General features: G+C 39.3%; 1 protein-coding gene across 1 annotated transcript; it reads right to left on the bottom strand.

Annotated features, from left to right (window-relative positions):
* Positions 1-574: 574 nt before the first annotated feature.
* On the bottom strand, positions 575-18,499 carry LOC115375668 (ras-related and estrogen-regulated growth inhibitor). Its single transcript, XM_030075155.1, has 7 exons — positions 18,403-18,499; positions 10,420-10,476; positions 9,893-9,966; positions 9,389-9,527; positions 3,939-4,032; positions 3,085-3,156; positions 575-702 (listed from the first exon to the last, which is right to left on the bottom strand). Exons 1-7 carry the CDS (start codon positions 18,497-18,499, stop codon positions 591-593), a joined length of 645 nt encoding a protein of 214 aa, XP_029931015.1. The 3' UTR covers positions 575-590.
* Between the last annotated feature and the right edge of the window lie 3,074 nt (positions 18,500-21,573).

Consider the following 21,573-nt stretch of genomic DNA (forward strand, 5'->3'; position numbering starts at 1 on the left):
TAGGGAATTGCAATACATTCATGCATTTGATTATTTTGGTGGTGACGCACACTCTTCTTTGCACAATCCTCTCAAGAACCTTGGCTTCATACTGTCAAATTTTAATCTTGACACTGATACAGGAAGGCACCATGAATCCTGGTTACCAGATAACACAGGTTTGTGGTCCAGAAATCCAGCAAGTCATTCATAGTCAGTCAAAGTTGGCCCAAAGTTGGTCTACATGAATACTTTGATGCTGTGAACATTCTCAGTATTTAAGCCATCACAAAAAATAAGATGTGGAGGCTATTTTTCTTTGATCCATACAGGCTGTTTTGGCCACCATGATAAGACTAAAAATATATGTTTGCACATGTTTCATGGCCAAAGAAGTCTACATTGCTGCTGAGGAATGTATCATAAACTCTTCATATTATCATGTAGTGGTGGGTTCAGTGATCTATAGTGATAGAAAATTTTTAAGAGAGCTGGGAACATTGTCCTTTCCCCATATGCTATATTTGTAGGTGATATATATTCTGTTTGTCCAGCATATTGGAGTAGATGGTAAAGAGGATAAGAATAAAATATCAGAGTGGTCGCTGTGGTCACCACTGCATGGTTTTCGATCGTATCAGCTTCCTGGTCAGAGCATGGCGAACACTTAGCATGTAGGAACGACGGTCGGGCAACAGAGGGCGCTGCTGGTCCAACACCAACCTGGACCAAAGGAAAAACAATATATACAACATCAGAGTCAAATTTTAAAAAAAGAAAATAAAAACAATGTCTGTTCCACTCATGTAACTCCCCTAGTCTGTCAACTCCCCTTTGTTACTGAAGTGGATTTATCAGATGATTTATCAGTCAATATGACGTCAGAGCTTTTGCCTTCATCTTATCACTCTGCTAGATCATCCTATTTAATTTAATTCATTTCTGCTGGGTTGAATTGAGAGAGAGAGAGAGAGAGAGAGAGAGAGAGAGAGAGAGAGAGAGAGAGAGAGAGAGAGAGAGAGAGAGAGAGAGAGAGAGAGAGAGAGAGAGAGAGAGAGAGAGAGAGAGAGAGAGAGAGAGAGAGAGAGAGAGAGAGAGAGAGAGAGAGAGAGAGAGGGATGGAGTGGGGGCTGTATTACAAGCAAATCCAAGGCCTGACTGACAAAACATTGAGCAGCAATTTATATTGTACTCACATTTACCAGAGAATGAGAAATGTTAAAATCTTCTGGGTGAAATGTGGTGAAGATTGGTGTTTAAAAGCCTGGTAAAATTGCATTACAGCATATTTACTTACAAAAGTGTTTTCTATGTCTATGAATGAAAATGGTGTAAATTAAAGTTGTTGCTGCATTCAGTCTTTTAATTGTTTGGTATGGTATTTGCTTTCTCCATTAAAAATATACAGTAATTTTAAAATACATCATGATATTTAATTTACAAACATTATTATGCCCACTCTGAATAGCTATCTATAGTGTAACTGGAACTGCAGCTCGCCCTTCAGAATTTTCCTGAGCTTTTAAATACCCGGTGTCAGACTGTACCCAGATGATTTAAAATTAGAAAGAAAAAAAAAAAAAGATTTAATGAATGATATTCTGAGTTATAAATGGAAATATTAATATTATATGGAAATGTTTTATTTTGTTTGTTTGTTTGTGCAGCCTATATAATGGTGCACTGGGGGCTGGAGGAGGGAGGTAAGACTTTGAGGAAAAAAAAAACTTAGAATTTTGGAGATTAAAGTCATACAACTTGGTTATTTTCTGAGATTAAAGTGGTAAATTCATGAGAAAAAACTCACAATTTTATGCGAAAAAAAAAAAAAAAACTCAGAAAAATATTTTTTCTAATACTATGGGATTTAGTAAGAAGGAAATCTGGTTTTAGGCCAGAATCACAATATTATCATCAGCATCTGGACTTGGAAGAGACATTGCTGTGACTCGAACCGATTCAGAAGAAAACGACATTGTGATTCTGGGCGAAAATCACCTTTTTGCTAAATCCCATTATAAAGTAGAATTAGAACATCTGATAGACAGCAAGTGGCAGCATCTGCAGTGTGTGGTTGATCCAACTTTGCAAGGTCAAGCCAGTTGGTTCCTTTATAAGAGTATAAGAAAGATAAGTATAAGAAAAAACATCTTTTTTCCAAATTCGTTACTCATAAATTTGTGACTTTACAATCACAGATTTTTTTTTTCTTATAAATTTGTGAGTTTTTTCTTGTAAATTTTCAGCTTTAACCTTGGAAATTCAGATTTTTTTTCTCAGAATATTCCATATACTGAGAATATTCCTAAATTGGCTCTAGTATGCCATCGTATGCCTGCACCCACCAATTGGCACATGTGCATACTGTTCTGCTTTATTTTGACCTCATCCCACACCGCACACTTGTCCTGCACCTTGACATACTGCATACTCTCACATTATGTTTTTCCCACCTGGATTCCGCTACTCTGCCTCCGATTGGCTAGTACTCCTTGCTACTTGTTGCTTAGCCAGTCAGAGGCAGGTGGGTCTTCCCAGAATCCATGTAGGAAAAAAAATAAGCTGCACTAGCTACGGTTCTTCTCAACCAGATGCACCACTCACCAGCTAAGCAGCCTGTCATCTGATTATTACAAGATTAAACCAAGAACCACATGGCCTGCATGAAAAAGCGCAAAATTAGATTAAACTGCATTTATCGTATAATAACATGTAATTTGGATTAATTGGCTATTCAGTGACTTTCAGTTTTAATTTAAGTGTTATTATAAGGGACCATGATTTTACGTGTTAACATAATGTCTACAAAATGTATGTACTTAACATTTCTGCAAATCTTTTCCACAAGCAAGCAGTTGTGTTTTACAAGTCAAATATTATTTCCCCCCTTTTATCCAGCCACTTGGTTCCATTCATTCCACTATGATATAAAACATTAACTTTTAGAGACTTCACTTCAAACTTTCTTCACACCGGTATTACACCGTCATCACCATAATAAAGTCGTCCACATTAGTTTTCCCTAAAAGCAGCTTCACTGTTGTGTTTTGATGACTTAATGGTGGAGTGAAACAGTCCAGAAGTTACAAAACAGTCCAGCCAAACCTAATTAGCTGCATCACCGCTGTTTCCACTGCTAGCACAGCCTCTGCTACTGACAGCTCCCTGAAACCACACCTACACACACAGACACACAGACACACACACACACACACACACACACACACACAAAAGGATGAATATAAATGCTGTAAAACCCTAACATCTGGATTTCAGATGTTCTGAAAGAAAATATACCTTAATTCAGCAACAAAACTCGTACTGAAGTTTAGGTTTGTTTTTTCTGTGCACTGAATGTCCTTTTCTAATGTTCTATGTTATTTCTAAATGTGTATTTTATTGTGTCTTGCTGTACTTAATTTACCTCACTGTAAACTAAGCTTCTCACTTTCTCACTCTCTCACTTGCATCAGAAAAGTTGTCTCATTATATCTATGTACACTGTATCTGGCCCTACTAATTAAACCATAAATAAAAAAAATAAATATAATAAAATAAAACGTATATTTTATCCAAGGTATAGGGGCATATCAACTTCAAGCCAATAAACATGCATTGCTAGTACAGAGGATAATTATTATGTATTATGTATACGTAGTGACAACACAGACACAGATATTATGCTATTACTATGAGTGTATACCATAATGTCTTATCAGAATTCATAATTATAACTAATCATATATAATCATCATAATCATATATATTCAATGTAAATCGTTTATGATCATAATTAAAATGAATTATGATTTATAATTATTAGAATTCATTATACCTGACAAACTGTGAGAGCAATGAGTACCTCTTTGCCAGGCATGATACCACACACACACACACACACACACACACACACACACACACACACACACACACACACACACACACACACACACACACACCTTAAATCCTTGGCCAGTTTCTGTCCTTCCTCTGTTGTTACCTCCCTACCAATCTCCATGTCTGTCTTGTTGGCAACCAGAACTGTGGGAACAACTGTGAACACACACACACACACACACACACACACACACACACACACACACACACACGCAAGCACAGAGAGAGAGAGAGAGAGAGTGAGAGAGAGAGAGAGAGAGAGAGAGAGAGAGAGAGACACATCTCTGAAATGTGTTACAATCAAACTGACATGACTCTGTTAAAAACTGTTTTGCAGCACAACAAAAGTCACATCACAATACAAAATTTAAAATAAATATAATAATAATTTAAGAAAATCTAAAAACCAGATCAACAAACAAAGCATTAGAGCTACACAGACTACATGAGAGAGGACTGATCAGGATGATCTAGAGCAGAGGCTCAAAAGGTTTTCAGACCAAGTACCACTATAGACTGTGGAAGCCATTTTAAGACAAAAACAACAAACAGTAACAATGTATCATCTAAATAATCAAGACTGTTAAATGATTTAACCCGAAATTAAGTTTTGTGTGGGTAAAAATAAACTTTTTAAAACTTGAGTAGGAACCAAGCCTGAATAAAGAGTTAAATCTGGAAAGAAAGAGTATAAACATAAACAGTATATAAAGAGGTGTAGATGTGAGTTACACTCAGTCTGCTCTGGAGTTGATTCACAGGGAGATTCTGCTGAAGATCTTTAACAGAAATAAAGCCTGCCTACTCTGGACTCTGCCTGACTCCTGTCCATCATTTTGTTGGACTCCAGCACTCATTTTTCTGAAGCTTTTGGTACATATTTCGGGCAGTTTTTCCTGACCAATCTGGCCCAACTGGGAGACCCTTTTGCCACATCAGTACCAAACCAAACTTTCCTAACACCACCCAGTAAGGAAGTTACTAGTTCATGTTATGTTGGAAGCATTGGCAAATTTTATTTCCAAAATACCTGGGAAAAAAGTTAATTTTTTACCAATATATTTATTTTTTTCCTTAAAAAGTACCCCTAAAATGTTATGTTTTAGTAATTTCCAAGCTCAGGCTCATACTGATTGCAGATACTTATTTAAAAACAGAGATGTTAACTGATTATTTGGTTAACCATGTTACAGACAAAAACAGTAAAGTTTTAACTTTGGATACACACCAGATATAAAAAAAATGCATTGTTCCTGGAAGAATATGTGTCCGTTTACCTACATGTTTAATTGTAATCCCCAATTAATAAAGAGAATTACCTTTTTTTAAAAAAAAATTCTAACCCCTCAATTCAGAGAATGCATTTAACGATCTAGATATTTTTTCCAAAAACTTATGAAATTCACAGTAATTTTCTTAATTCAATTATTGTGAGCTACGTACTTCACAGCTACTAGGTTTCCTATCATTTACTTAGTGTTTAGGGAACAATTAAATATTACTTTTCAATAATAACATAACATAATGGTAACTTAGTTGACAGCATGGTATCATAGTTGACAAGTAACAGAGTTGAAAAATATAATGATTTCTTTAGCATATAACATAATCATGAACTAAATTAACGATTTATTTATTATTTTATGTTAGCAAGCTGCATATTCCATCTCTTGCATTTAATTAAAACCATTTGGTATCATAGTGACATAACAAATAATACGACCAGTTTGTATGGATCACTTGCAAGTTTATTAACTGCAATTTTAGAGACACACCACAAATATTTTGTGACCAAATAAAACTGTGATCCTTTAACCTTCAAAAAACAAGACAAAAGTGTCATTAAACACAAGTCGAAAAATGTGAGCACAGAAAATAGTAATTCTTTCAGTCAAAACATTGAGCAAAAAACAAAAGTGCTTTAAATTTAGTGCAAAATTTAACCAAAATAGCACATTAAACAAAGTAGTGTTCCATTCAGTCAATATTCAGTCAAAAAGTATGCCTCCCGTTTTGCAGGGTCGGCATCTCTCCATGCATGGTAATGATGCTGCTTTTCTGCAGCAGATGGTGGCATTTTCCTGAAAAACAAGTTTACTTTTTAAGAATATTTATTAAAAACAATGTTTTTTATTTACTGCAAATGCATCTATAAAAAACTATAAAAACTATAAAAAAGTCTCATAAACATATCATGAGTGTCAACTACGTCACTCTTAGTCCACTAAGTTACCTTTACAGGGTAACATAATTGACAGAGATCATAGTTGACATTTTTACTGTTTTCAGGCCTAAAGTCATCATTACCGCTTATAACCAAACACCACATCGCATTTTTCCAGAAAGATCCTCCTAAATATGACATATATAATTGAGTAAAACTATTATTCAATGTTATTTATAATGATATTACAGTAACACTGTTGACATGCATTAAATACAGACTTGACTCACACACTACTTCATAATAAATAATTAAGAAAGAGGAGCGAGAACATACCTTGGAGACTTGCCAGTCTTTTCTTCAAGAGGAAATGAGGTCATGTGGTGCAGGTCATGTGATTTGGAAAAAACACACCCCCTTGAGAGGTGTTTTTTGCAGCTGGTAACTTAGTTTAAGAGTGATTTCTTGGACTGAGATAAAATGTGTTATTTTTCATATAATATTTGATATATTGCCATAAAATTTCATCTGCCATGATTATCTCAGCTTCATAAAAATAAAATGATCAAAATTATTTTTGAAAACGCTCATTTTATTATTTTTTGGCTAATTAGAAGGTCACTGTTATTAAATTCGGACAGTTATTTAGTTGACATTTTAGTGATTTCCATACTTTTTTTTTTTATTAATAAGTGATTTTTTTGATGATAAATAATGATGGTATTTGTGAAAACATGATCATATGCAAACATAAAAAATCATTTAATTTAACTTTTAATAAAAATGTGTGTTAGATATATCCCATGGACATAAAAAGTCCCGCAATTATGTATTGACCCAGTTGTCAAGTAAAATTAAATGACATTTTTTTGGTTTGGTTTCGGCCAGATGAATACCACCAGTGGTATGTGTACCACAGTTTGGCAATCATTTATCGAACTGATATTGTGCCAGACTACTCACTTAAGACTACTTACAGCACATGGGATGACCTACCAAACAAGGAGTGTATGTGTGTGTGGTGTCTGGTGAGTGTGTACGTGTGTGTGTGTGTGTGTGAGAGAGAGTGAGTGAGAGAGAGAGAGAGAGAGAGAGAGAGAGAGAGAGAGAGAGAGAGAGAGAGAGAGGCTGTGTGTGAACAAAGGTGACAGTAGACAGAAGTCAGACTGAGTTAGAACAGAGACAGGCTAAATCCTAACAGCAGAAATACTGGACTCTACTCCTGCTATCTGTTGGATGAACTTTAGTAGTTTAGTCTGTCAGTTAATTCTTTACTTAGGCTTTTTCAACCAAAATTACACAACACTTAGATCTGACAGTGATTTGATTGGCATTCCATGAGTGCTGATATTCAGTACAACAACACTTTGACATTGTATCACTCCACTTTACAAGTGCTCTGTAATAATTGTATATTGTATATTGTAACTAACATCACACCGCAACAGCACACAGACAGAAAGGTTTCCCAAAACAAACAAACAAAAAAAACCCAAAACAAAACAAACAAACAAACAAACAAACAAAAAAACTGGGGATAATTACTGATGATTGTCAGAAGACAAGGATTAGGAGGTAACTGTGGATATAGCCACTTTCTTTGTTTTTTGCCCCAAATGTGGCAGTGCTGCCTCCCAGACTGTGGTTAGGGCTGTGGTTAAGATGAGTGTTAGGAAGCACCACCTTTCACGCAACTTTCTGTGCAGATAGAGTCAGATATCATTAGCATATAAATTAATTTTGTGATCTTAGTTTGCAGCATAAGTTACCTTTATTTTATGGTTTTGTATGATGACACAAGTGGCCATGGGTATATTTTACTGTGCTTTATCCATTTTTTATGCAGTGTTTTATCCTTTTTATAGTTTTATCCAGTGAATTAATGACTCTAAAACCAAACTTGTAAAACAGTGAAAAGAAAAATCCAGTTTACTTCATTACAACTTTTCTCTGCATCTACAGTTGTCTTTGTTTTGTATTGGAAATTAAATTTAAGATGTCGTCTGATGTTGTTTGTGGTATTGTTTTTTAACAGGGATTCCAGTGAGATGCAGTAACCTCATAAGGCCCATTTCCACCGCTGGAACTTCGGGGTAATTTTACGGGGCTGGGGCCGGAACTACCCCGAAGGAGAGAGTTCCTGAACTTTTACAGGGGCTAAAAAAAGGCCCTGTCTCGGGGTAGGGACTCTGAGCGGCCCCGAAAAACTCCTGGGTGGGGCTTGGGGTTTACTTGGTGCTGATTGGATTTAGTCATGGCGTGATGTGGTGTCAACACAAAGCACCAAAATAGCCAGATTCTAGCGTTAGCTTTAGCTAACATTACACATTACAACGCGCTCAAGTGATGTATGTCATCACGTTGAAATACGACACACGCATGGCCCGACGTCATCATAAATCAATATAGGCCTAGTTCACATACATTCATCATGTCTTCCTTATAACTAAAAGACGTTTTTGTACCTTGTAATCAGCCATGGGATGTTTATTTACCTTAAGTTTCGGAGGTAACTTCCTCCTTCAGAAAGGTCCAGCTGACAGCCGGAGTGGCACCTGTCAGATCTGGAAGACCAGACCTGACCGGGTGGCCGTGTACTGTGCGGTGCTGCGGCCGGTGCAGCGCGGCACCAGGTCTGCTGTATCTAACAGGTGTGCCACGCACACAGACTGCCGTACTTTCATTATAAACTGACTTTTGTTTATATGCGGTTGCTGCAGCACAACTGACAACAACACAGACAACATGGTTCATTATTGATTGCGCAACGTGGCGATTCGCTGGTAATCGCACTGCGCGCATTAAACGATTTTGCGGAGGCAAGAGGAAAGTTGCATGATTTACACCGTATCCACGTTCGTGCTGCGTGCGTGACCGTGCATGTGCTCGTGCATGAACGCTTGGGCGCGGTACAAACTTGGTAAAGTGAGTAGCCTCTAACTCATTCATTTCATTGGCTAATATGCCGGTGGGGTGAGTGGAAGTCCCTGATTGATCGAAAAGATTCTTCTGATTGGCTGAGCCTCTTGTAAAAGTGGCCCACTGCCTCTGCTCTGCAGGCATAACTTATCGATCACAAGTGGCTTTTCTCAGGCTCAACAGATAGATCACAGATAAACAGAACCGTTTTTAGTCAAAAGGAAAAAAAAGGCTCTTGATGAGCACTTCAGCGTGAGAAATCGGAAGTGTGGCGTTTGAGCGTGTGAATCCAATCAAATGCGTGATGCGTGAGAGTTGGCAGCTCTGATTACATTTTGAAAATAATTTGACCAACACTCTCTGTGAGTCTCTAAAGAGGTTTATCAGCTACTTAATGAACTACTTTCACTCAGTTAGTTAGCTTGTTACCTAAGCTCTGTTTGGTTTGATCAATGAGTTTCTTGAATTGTGGGACCTCCAGGAAGCTGAGGCGTTGTGTGATGGAGTAGAGCAGCAGGAAACCATCAGCCCAGCGGATAGAAGACTCTAGAGAAGCCAGGGAAGTGTCCTGGAAGAATGAACAGGAGGCAGTGTAAGGGCAAGGTGGTAAGGTTACATAAAATAAAGTTTAAAATAAATTTTAATGTAAACAAATGGAAAACTAGAAAGTACTCAATGGAGCATATCATATCGTATCATATCTCTATCAAAATATATTTACCATATATTCATCTCATTCTGTCTCATGAAATTTTGGAGAGTGAAGCTGAAATACAAATATTGTGGACACATATGATGTCCCTCGACTGCAATTTTACCTGTTCACCATGTGTAAAGTTTAGCTAATTGTTAAGTCTCACAAGTGTGATTAAGGTTAGGTTCATCTCAGCTCTCAATGAAAGACCTTGAAGATATTTTTGAGCAAAAAAATACCTTAGGAGCTGTGTCCAATATCTCCAAATCAACAATTTCCTGGTCCACCACCCTACGGCATCTGTAGGTCACCTCTATGGTATCACACACACATACATATGCATGCACCCGTGCACACACACACACACACACGCGCGCGCGCGCGCACACACACACACACACACACACACACACACACACATCCATGTTATCATGCTAATGGGCAATAGCAGTGTTCAGACAAATAATTCCTGTTCCAGCTGACACCCTTCTGCACCAAAACAATGTTTAATTCTGTCAATAATATTGCAGCCTACTGAACATGTTGAGAATGGAATGACATTATCATTGAGAGCACCTCTATTGTTGTAATGGTTATGTTTTTGCTTCTAACAAAGAAAGAGGTGATGAGATTACAAAATGAGGATGAAAATATATTCTGTTTCTCTCTCTCTCTCTCACACACACACACACACACACACACACACGCACACAAACACACACACACACACACACACACACACAGAGGCTGTGTGGATCGTCATTACCCTTTTTATGGTCGTATTCGCCGATGAATCGCTTGGTTATGAAACGAACACACAGTGCTGGAGACACAGAACAGACTCCGTCACTGGAGAATACACTAACTAAAACACAACAGGCACTTACATATTTCTCTCTCTCTCACTCACCCACTCACACACACACAATCACATGAACTTCAGTTTCAGTAATAATCTAAGAAAACCAGTAGTTGCATGATTTGAATATGAGGCAGATGTGTTGGATAGACAATTAACAAGATATAGTTGCACTTATGACATAATTTTGTCACTACCTCAGGACATTGGAAATTTTAATTAATGCAAGGTGAACCAATGTTGACTTTATTTGACTAATTTTTGACTGAGCCTAGGTTTAGCTTTTTCTCAAATTGTGCAGATGTGAAATGTTTCTAATGAGGGTTAGGGTTTCTAATGAGTTAACTATCCTTTAGATACAGGAACACAAGAATGTCTACAAAGTAAATGCATTGTAGCACAGTAGTAAAGCAGGTTTGACTGCTATTATGTGCAACACAAACACTACTACTACTGTTATTGGTACTCTATTGCTGCATTCAAGGTGTGTTGGGAGCTGGGAAGTGTCCCATTTAAACCTTTGAGTTCCCACTTAACTCCATAGAATAGTGAGAGCGCTGAACAATATCAATAGGGAGACAGAAGGTAATTTTTAGCATGTTCATTGCTCCTTGCAGCCCAAAGCGTCACCTCACATTTTTTGGTCAGATAAATGGTTAAATGGTACAATCGAGTAATCAAATAAAATATCACAATTTGTGCGTTTGCTTACAGTTTTACCCGATAGAGGGTTTATGTTGCAGCCAGGAACTTTGATATCATATACTTTTTCTCAGCGGGAGAGACTAAATTGACTTGCTGCGCTGCATACCCAGTATGCCCGCGCTAAGATCTGCCCTTACTCCTCCTCTGACTGGCTAACCCTAACCCTGACTTTACCTGACGTTAATCAATCTCACCAACAAAGGCAATGATAACGAGCCAATCAGAGGCAGAGTAGGGCGGATATACAGGCCTGGCAAGTTAATTTAGTCAAAATTTAACTGTTTATTTGAATGTGTAATGTGATTTAACAAATAAAATCTGCAAAAATAAAATACATTGCCTATTTGATTTTTTTCCAACAGATTTTAAATATCAATTTACAAAAAAAGTGTTGTTTTGCTGAAAAATATATACATTTGCTGTAATTTTACAAAAAATAACTTTTTTATGGTGATGTATCACTGTCAAAAATGTTAAATACTGGTAATAATACATTTAAAATTGTATAATTATGAGAAAATGTATGACTAAAGAAAGCAATATTTTGTCATTATGTATGAATTAACCACCACTTTAGAGTAAAAGGTATTTACTCTCCTATGAGACAGTTAAAAACTAAATTGTTACAGATTTTGACTTTTACTTTCACTCCATTTGTATTAATTTCAAGGTGTGATTATTAAATGTGTTTCATGTTACACAAACTGTAAAACCATAGAATTAAATTTACAAAGTTATTAACAATGTTATATGCTTCCTTAAATGTATATGACATGTAAATCAAGCATAAATCTCCCATCACTGCATTCCTCAGACAGACAGAGGTATGTACAACATGTTGGCTCCGCTTTCCTGCCAGAGCACACCAGACCTTTGGCTATACCATTATAAATCTATAGCTGATAAGCGTCATTCATTCCTGAAGGCAATCCTTAGTGACCATTCACCAATGATTTCTAAGTAAAAAGACATAGCCCTGTGATCTAAATTACACACAAAAATGTGTAACACCAAATCCATCCCATCCAAAGTGAAAATGGAATGGAGTAAAAAATAACTGTGGTGGATACTGATCAGCAGAATTTCATTGATCAGTTTTCTCTCTATGGCTCTGGAAGTAAGGTATCTCTGTATACAGGAGACTTTTAGCAGGCAGGTAACTGTCAATCATTTTTTAAAATTCGGCCAATCAGAGGCTAACAATTTTCGGAAGCAGTTGTCAATTACTTTTGAATTCAACAAATCATTGGTAACACTCTACAATAAGGGTACAACAATTAACGTTAGTTAATGCCGTAATAAACATTAAGTAACAGGTAATAAACATTAAGTAACAGTTAACTAACTGTTAACTAATGCTGTTCATGCTAAGGTATTAATTTATATGTTATTTAAGGGTTATTGTATATATTATTAACATTAGTAAATGCCATAATAATCATTAACTAACAGTTAATTAATCATTACAGCATTAACTAACGTTAACTCAGGGGTTCTCAAACTTTTTTGGCACAGGGACCCCCTGGAGGGGTCAAAATTTTCCGGGGACCCCCTGACACTCGCAACACCGATAAGCATAATACATAACCACATTCGTAGTCTTAGCTAGTTGATTAGCAGCATTAGCACATAGCCTCATCCAAGGGCGTAGGTTTGATTTTGACATTGGTAGGGACGTAAAAGTGCTCCAAGGCAGCGCCCCTGAAAGTTGATGTTTTTGCATTTGACTGCAATTTCACGACATGTAGAGCTGATCAAATAAACAAGCAAACGATCATAATCAGAAAAAAATAAAAACTAGTAAGGGATTGACATTAATGTTTATACTGCATATATGAATATCTATACTGACTACAAGTATTTAATAATTCTGTAATGTTGTAAGTTAAAGGCAACTAAAGAAAGACAAGCAGGCAATTTAACTGAGTTCTTGTCTTTAGTGCAACTGTGCATCATACTGTACATTAACAACACTATACAGAAACATAAATGAAATAAAATAAATGTTTGACACTAAATACCTAAATACAAACAGATTAGTGTCAATTGCCTTGCTCTTATTTGAGGAAAAAAATCTCTCACACATTTTTAATCATGGTTAGTAAAAATGGACAATTCCTTCTTCCCTAGAGACAACAGGCCAATGTGCCTGATAAAAGCTCTCACTGTTCTAACTGCCACCTGACGAAATAAACAGTGAAGAAAATAGTCTGTGTGCGTCGCTGCTGACCAACCAGCCAAACAAACTCTGCTGTGCGTCCTCCGGCGCTTTTTTACAACCACATGGAGTGACAGCGGGGACGGCCAATCACACATTAGCAAGAAACGGCAGAGCCAATCAATGAGCAATATTAGCTTAGAGGCGGGACTTCTAGCGGAGACCGGCTGTTAACCCTTTGTGTACCATAAGAATTGACTAGACACTGACGGACAGAGGCGCTTTGAGTGTTTGTTGTCGCTATTATTTGTGAAGCGGTGCGAGCACCTGTGAGGTGTCATACCAGATTGCCTGATGTGTAATCACATAAGTAAGCTCCCCAAATCAATCATGGGAGACACTTAAAAACGAACACAGTGTTTATTTCACAGTTTAACGCCCCTCCCCCAAAACAGTTTTTATAAAATTAATAATAATAAAAAAATACATTTCCATGAATTTTTTTGCGGACCCCCTGGCTATGCGTCGCGGACCCCCAGGGGTCCGCAGACCCCACTTTGAGAACCGTGGTCCTACGGAAGCAATAATAGCTTACCTGCGCGGTGGTGCCCTGCGTGCATCCGCATCACGTGGTGCTATCAGTGGTAGTATTGGTGTATTAACGGGCATACTCACCGATTCCAATATTACCAAATAAGGCTATATCGGGCCGATACTAAAAGAACAGTTCTGTGGCATTCATTCTCTTTATGTTCTTTCATGTTTTACAAAGGGTTTAACCTGATGACAGCAATCATATCATGTAAGGTTGGTAGTGTACAGCAGAAGCACGCTGGTATCGGATCGGTATCGGATCGGTATCAGATCGGTATCGGCTTTTAGGCAGAATTTAGTATCGGAATCGGATCGGCAAGGAAAAAATGGTATTGTACCATCCCTACTTAAAACAGCAGCCTTGGCATCATTTTAATGCTACAATGACATGTAATGAGTAGAGTGATGCCTCTGTCACGGCCACTCCGTGACAGCCTCAAAAGCCTGTTCCTGCACAAAGTAAGTTTGGTGGAGCAGTTCACGGACAGGATGTAACACCTTGTGGCATGATGCCACCACGTCACCAGCAGCAACTGGGTCCAGTTAGCTTGCTAGCTGTTCTCAGAACAGAAATCATGGCTTAGCCCAAGAAACCCAAAGAAAACGTTGACGGAGGAAACATGGAAGATAGAAGAGAAGAGTAACCGAGCAAGAGGCAGGACTGGAGTAAATGTTGGACTGGCTTTTAGTCGTTGGTGAGAGCTTTGTGAAGTCAAAGGCTGTAAGACAGACACCAAGCTCCCATCCCTGCTGTTGGACTGCTCGCTGATATTAGCTGGCTTGCTACGTCTTGTGTTGTTGCAGTAGCTTTATGTGGCTGTTTTAGCAAAGTTGTTGCCTTGCGAGTTTTTGATCATAAAGAAAAAGTAGTGAGTCAACAACTTTGCCAACACAGCCAAACATCGATAAGCATGCCATGCTAACCCCAGCATGCTTCTATTCTGAGCTGCTCCATATTTGCCTGTGTTGGCAAAGTTGTCGACTCGCTGGTTGCCTTCAAAATCAGGTGGAGTAACATTTTAAGTATTTATCGTGTACTAGTCAAGTACCTCAAATTTACCAGTTAGGACAGTACTTCAGTACATGTACTTGGATATTCCACCACTTGGAGAGGCCTTTGGTACGGTTATGTTATGTACGAGGTATATAGCAGCAATTTCCCTCATGACTATAACATTACAAGAAACAGCTTCACTGCATGTCAGCAAAGTTGCTATTAATAGGTAACTCAGATACACATGGAATGAGACTGAGATTATGACAAGCTCTTTAACGCTGGCTAAATGCAAGAAATGATGTCATAGCCTTTCGTTTTTTTTCTAGTCATCTGGTTATATAATGAACCAGAAAATGAATTTTCCGGAAATTTACTATCACATTCAAATTAGCTGTAAGAGACTCAATATTGTTATTAGCTAATGCTACATATAACATGAAAACGCCATTTAATACACATGAGTAATGTACATTTGTAGTGTGGGAGCTTAAATACATCCCTGTTGTACTGACACCAGTGCTATTTAGAGATACATGAGCCATTAACGCTTAGTATTCATTGCAGGCTAACGTCACCGCAACAAAGATCATTATTCAGGCATTTTCAGTGATATAATTGGGAAACTGGCTTGTAATTATAAAAATAGCTCACAGGATTGTGGTGTTTTTGCAACTTCAGGGTGGAGGACTATATAATGTTTCTAACTTCGAAATACTTTCTGCTGCTCAAGGCTCAATGTCAATACACTGAGGCTTGAGTGTTAGTTGGCTATGACCCGTGTCATGTGTGACAGAGCACATTTTTAATACACTTTACAACCAGTAACAGCATGTTTTACAAATGAAAATGCAACATAATTGACCAATAATTGAAACTGACAAATAGTATCACCTGCTGTTGTAGCTAGATGTAGAATTACTTAGGACGTTTGTGAGAAAATCTGACAAAAGTCACATGATTTTTTTCCATAATCTTTTTTTCTTAATCTTCACCACATTTGTGAGAAATAGTGGCAAGAGTGTGCCAAAAGTAAAGTGATTTTGTTGCCTTTGTAAAACATGCTGTATTTGTTTGTGAAGTATGCCATATTGGTAACTTGTGCTGTATTTCTTTGATAAGCAAGTGGACAAAGCTTATTCTACAATGAGAGTGAATCAGTTTTCCCCTAAGATGGTGATGGAATATTTTACATTTTTTCACTTCATTGTTTTACCATCCTAGGAAGCGAAAACTCGCTACTGGAGGCTAGCTTAACCATGGAGGAAGGGCGTTGAATGGTGTGCTTAAAAACCACCACTGACAAATCCTACTAATTCTGCCTTTAGCAAAATTTTAACGAAATTGTTTTAGTTTCCTAACCTGGTCTAAACCTTATCCTACCCTACCCTTCTTTAACTTTGTAAACAACATTTGCAAATAAAAAATATCGTGACAATACCATGGCGGGGAACTACTTAAGTGCAAGTGCAGTTTACAGCATATAACTGTACCATAATAAAAATTATTCTTGCTCATTTTAAGTTTCAAATAAGTATACTTAAAGTGCACTGAGTAAAAAAACTGACCTTATGCAGATTTCTTAATTGTTAGCCAACTCTTTCACTTTATGAACAGATAAAAAATAGTTTGGAGAGGGACTGAATGAATATTATTTTTTTGTTTGTTTATTCACTCAGCACACACACACACACACACACACACACACAGTGTTCCACTGTAGCTATGGGAGCTACACTATATTACCAAAAGTATTCGCTCACCCATTCAAATGATCAGAATCAGGTGTCCTAATCACTTGGCCTGGCCACAGGTGTATAAAATCAAGCACTCAGGCATGCAGACTGTGAAACAAGACATTTGTGAAAGAATGGGCCGCTCTCAGGAGCTCAGTGAATTCCAGCGTGGAACTGTCATAGGATGCCACCTGTGCAACAAATCCAGTCGTGAAATTTCCTCGCTCCTAAATATTCCACAGTCAACTGTCAGCTCTATTATAACAAAATGGAAGCGCTTGGGAACAACAGCAACTCAGCCACCAAGTGGTAGGCCACGTAAAGTGACGGAGAGGGGTCAGCGGATGCTGAAGCGCATAGTGCAAAGAGGTCGCCGACTTTCTGCACAGTCAATTGCTACAGAGCTACAAACTTCATGTGACCTTCAGATTAGCCCAAGTACAGTACGCAGAGAGCTTCATGGAATGGGTTTCCATGGCCGAGCAGCTGCAGCCAAGCCACACATCACCAAGTGCAATGCAAAGCGTCGGATGCAATGGTGTAAAGCACGCCGCCACTGGCCTCTAGAGCAGTGGAGACGCGTTCTCTGGAGTAATGAATCACGCTTTTCCATCTGGCAATCTGATGGACGAGTCTGGGTTTGGAGGTTGCCAGGAGAACGGTACATTTCAGACTGCATTGTGCCGACTGTGAAATTTGGTGGAGGAGGAATTATGGTGTGGGGTTGTTTTTCAGGAGCTGGGCTTGGCCCCTTAGTTCCAGTGAAAGGAACTTTGAATGCTTCAGGATACCAAAACATTTTGGACAATTCCATGCTCCCAACCTTGTGGGAACAGTTTGGAGCGGGCCCCTTCCTCTTCCAACATGACTGTGCACCAGTGCACAAAGCAAGGTCCATAAAGACATGGATGACAGAGTCTGGTCTGGATGAACTTGACTGGCCTGCACAGAGTCCTGACCTGAACCCGAGAGAACACCTTTGGGATGAATTAGAGCGGAGACTGAGAGCCAGGCCTTCTTGACCAACATCAGTGTGTGACCTCACCAATGCGCTTTTGGAAGAATGGTCAAAAATTCCTATAAACACTCTCCTCAACCTTGTGGACAGTCTTCCCAGAAGAGTTGAAGCTGTAATAGCTGCAAAAGGTGGACCGACATCATATTGAACTCTATGGGTTAGGAATGGGATGGCACTTCAGTTCATAGTATGAGTAAAGGCAGGTGAGCGAATACTTTTGGTAATATAGTGTATATCCTTTGTGAGGTAGTAGGAAATGGTGTCAGTTATTTCATTAATTTTATTAGTAATTTTTATATCGTGTAGCATTGGTAAACGCTTGCGTTATCAACAACTACTTTGTGGAAGCAGGGTTGTTGCTGGACGCTTGTCAGTTTCTCTGTCTTTTTTTTTTTTTTTTTTGAGCCATGCACTGTTCATATTCACTGATTTAAACAGACTGGTGGCAGTACCTCTTGGTCACTGAAACTGCTTTGCTGCAGTGTTTACACAGCATTTTTCTTTGGTACATGACTACACATGCAGCAATTATGTGTCCATTGTGGGCTATTGTCACATAGCTGAGTTTGCTGTAGAACTTAATATTCATATTAATCGTGCCCACAAGTGTATATAAATTTTGGCAGCTTTTCTACCTCATTGATCATGTCCAGAATATGTATGTAAATTCTGGCAGCTTATCTACCTGTTTTTCCAGTGTTCTGAGTTCCCAGGATGAGGAGTTTCACTGGAACCATTTTCTTGCCAGATTCTACTGTTAGTACTGCTGTCTGACCCTGCATTTAAACCTCTTCAGAGACGAGGGGAGGAGGGAAGAGAAGGAAAGGAGAAAGGAGAAGAGATACCACAATGCAGAGGCACTCTGGACACTTTCATACACTGCATACATTATTTGGTGTGCAATGGAATGTCAACTACAAGTAGCAATATAAACCTATATGTACTGATGGAAAACTATATGAAGCAATACAAACTACGCAACAATGCAAAACTATACATAACAATGCAAAACAATTCAAAACTATTTGTTACCATGCACACTATATATAAAAAAAACTAAAGTAGCAAGTATGCTCTATGTATCAATATTATGCAACACACATCAATATAAAGTATTATCATTACTGGTATCATTACAAATCTTAATGGAACAACACAAACTATACGTATGTAGCAATTTAGATCTGCACGGACCAGTAAACACTGTAACAATACAAATCTACATGGTGCAATATAAACTTCATGAAGCAATGATGTATTGAATACTTACTATGAAAAGCAATGCAACACCGTAAGTAGCAACCCTAAACTGTATGTGAGTAGCAACTGGAACTGGAACAAGACAAAACTTAATGTAGCAATGCAAAGCCAAGAGTAGCAATAAACTTTCAACTTTAAAATAACTTCTATAACTTTAAGTAGCAACCCTAAACTCCATATATGAATGGAAGTAAGAGAAATTTGAAGTACAAACTTACTGTGTTCAGCCTTTGACACTGACCAGAGAGGAATGAAGAAATGGAGCTGCTCTCTGTCTCCGTCTCTCTCTCTCTGTGTTACTGTGTGCATGAGCAAAGGTCTCTCTCTCTTTCTGTGCTGCTGCTGTTTGGTAACAGGAGTTTTTTCTCTCGTGGGCTTTAATTTATCACAACTACTATCTATGTAGCAAAGCCAGAGACAGTTCAAAGGACCATCCCAGTACTTTTGCATATCTGGCCCATTTACTACAATTTACCTACATTTTACATTGCAACAAATAATTTTACAAAAAATGTGGGGGTGCAAAACATTTCAAGATTCAAGATTCAAGATTTTTATTTGTCACATGCATGAATGTACATGTACAGCAGCAGTGAAATGTGATGGCAACTACTCCAGCACTGTACATGTAAAATAAAATAAAAATAAAAATAGAAAAGTATATATACATTCATATTTATAGACAGAATGGCGTGATTACAGGGGGTTTATGTACATAGTAAAAGAAGTACAAGTAGTAATAGTGTGAGAAAGTGTGTTGGTCGCAGTGTGGAGGGGGCTGTGAGCATCAGACAGCAGGGGGTAGTAAGATGCTTAGCTGTCAGATACAGCAGGTAGGTGATAAAGTGATGTTGTGATCTGTTGTAGTGTTCATGTTATGAAGTGTTCAAGATCCGTGTGGCCTGGGGGAAGAAGCTCCTTCTCAGCCTCTCAGTCCTGGCCTTGATGGAGCGAAGCCGTTTTCCAGAGGGCAGCCATACAAACAGTTTGTGGTTGGGATGGTGAGTGTCTTTGATAATCTGACTTGCCCTGGACCTGCACCACCTGGTTGTAGATGTCCTGGAGGCCGGGCAGTGCTGTGCGGGTGATGCGCTCAGCACATCAGATCACTCTGTGCAGGGCCTTCCTGTCCTGGGAGCTGCAGCTGCCGTACCAGGCAGTGATGCTCCCAGAAAGCGCAGACCCTACTGTGGCGGCGTAGAAGGTTTTCAGCAGCGAAGTAGAGATCTTAAATTTGCCCACCTTATGTTAAAAAATACAGTATGTTAAGAGGTGTGACTTTTTAAACATGACTACATGGTTCTTGTATTTACCTAAATTTAACAAGCCTTCAGCCATACTGGCAACATTAGTGGCAAAGACCATCAACACTGGAGCAGCGGCACTATGTCAGAAGTTCAGGGGGCAGGACGTCGATGGTGTGGCTCTGTGTACAATGTACGTTTTATATTAATTTAAAATTGCTCTATGCCTGAAATCAGACATCAGACCGAGAACCTTAAGCCCTGCATGTATGAAGGTGTGTCCAAGGTTTCATGACTATTTACATTGTAGATTCTAAATGAAAGAATCAAAACTATGAATGAACACATGTGGAGTTATGTACTCCACATGAGTTATGGTGAAATAACTGAAAACTGTCACGCCGGGTGGTAGGTTAGGACCCAAATGCAGGAGGCACAAGGCACGAAGTTCAGAATACAACAAAATATTTTAATCGGCTCACAGGGAACGCAGGGAACACATGACAGCTAAGACAATAACTGGACAAGGAACAGAACTCAAAACAGGACTTAAATACACAAGAACTAAATAGCTAACAAGACACACCTGGGAAAGGGGCTGGAGCACAAGACAGGAGAACACAGAGGATAGGCCGAGGGAAACACTGGGAGGGATCAGAACAATCAGGGATAATTGACAGACACAGGACAGGTGTGGCACTGGGAGGGGCAAACAAGACTAACCAGACACAGGTGAAAATACTAATTGGAAACAGGACAAGAGACCACAGGAAAACAGAAAAACAAGTGTCCAACCAAAGTACAAAAACACAGAAAACACCAAACCATGACAGTACCCCCCCCTCAAGGGACGGCTCCTGACGTCCCAAAAACAGTCTCTGGGGCACGGGGATGGATGGCCGTCCTAAGACGGGGGGAGGAGGAGGCCGAAAGACAGAGCTCAGAGCCAGAGTCTGGTGGAAGGCCGGAGGGCAGATGACCAAGGATCAGGCGGTGCTCGGGTGGACGGCCAGGGCGCAGGAAACCAGGGAAGGCCTGGCGCTCGGGTGGACGGCCAGGGCGCAGGAATCCAAGGACGGGGCGGTGCTCAGGCGGATGGCCAGGGCGCTGGGAACCAGGGACAGAGCAGCGCTCGGGCGGATGGCCAGGGCGCTGGGAACCAGGGACGTGGCGGCGCTCGGGCGGACGGCCCTGGCGCCGGGAACCAGGCACGGGGCGGCGCTCGGGCGGACGGCCAGAGCGCGGGCGGCCAAGGCGGAACCTCCCGGAATGGCGGCAGTGCGGGCGGCACCAGACTGCAGGCCAACTATGCAGTCCCGCAACGCAGATCCCCAGAAGCCGAGCAGCGGCAG

Source organism: Myripristis murdjan, chromosome 2 (assembly GCF_902150065.1).
Source record: "Myripristis murdjan chromosome 2, fMyrMur1.1, whole genome shotgun sequence".
Lineage (NCBI taxonomy): Eukaryota > Metazoa > Chordata > Actinopteri > Holocentriformes > Holocentridae > Myripristis > Myripristis murdjan.

What these genes read in the sequence shown, in the direction of transcription:
- LOC115375668 (XM_030075155.1), bottom strand. Translation starts at nt 18,499, where the DNA reads ATGCAGGGTCAGACAGCAGTACTAACAGTAGAATCTGGCAAGAAAATG. An exon ending in TCAGAACACTGGAAAAACAG is followed by an intron (nt 10,477 to 18,402) that starts GTAGATAAGCTG and finishes CTGTGTCTCCAG; the next exon opens with CACTGTGTGTTCGTTTCATA. An exon ending in TCAAACCAAACAGAGCTTAG is followed by an intron (nt 4,033 to 9,388) that starts GTAACAAGCTAA and finishes GTGTGTTCACAG; the next exon opens with TTGTTCCCACAGTTCTGGTT.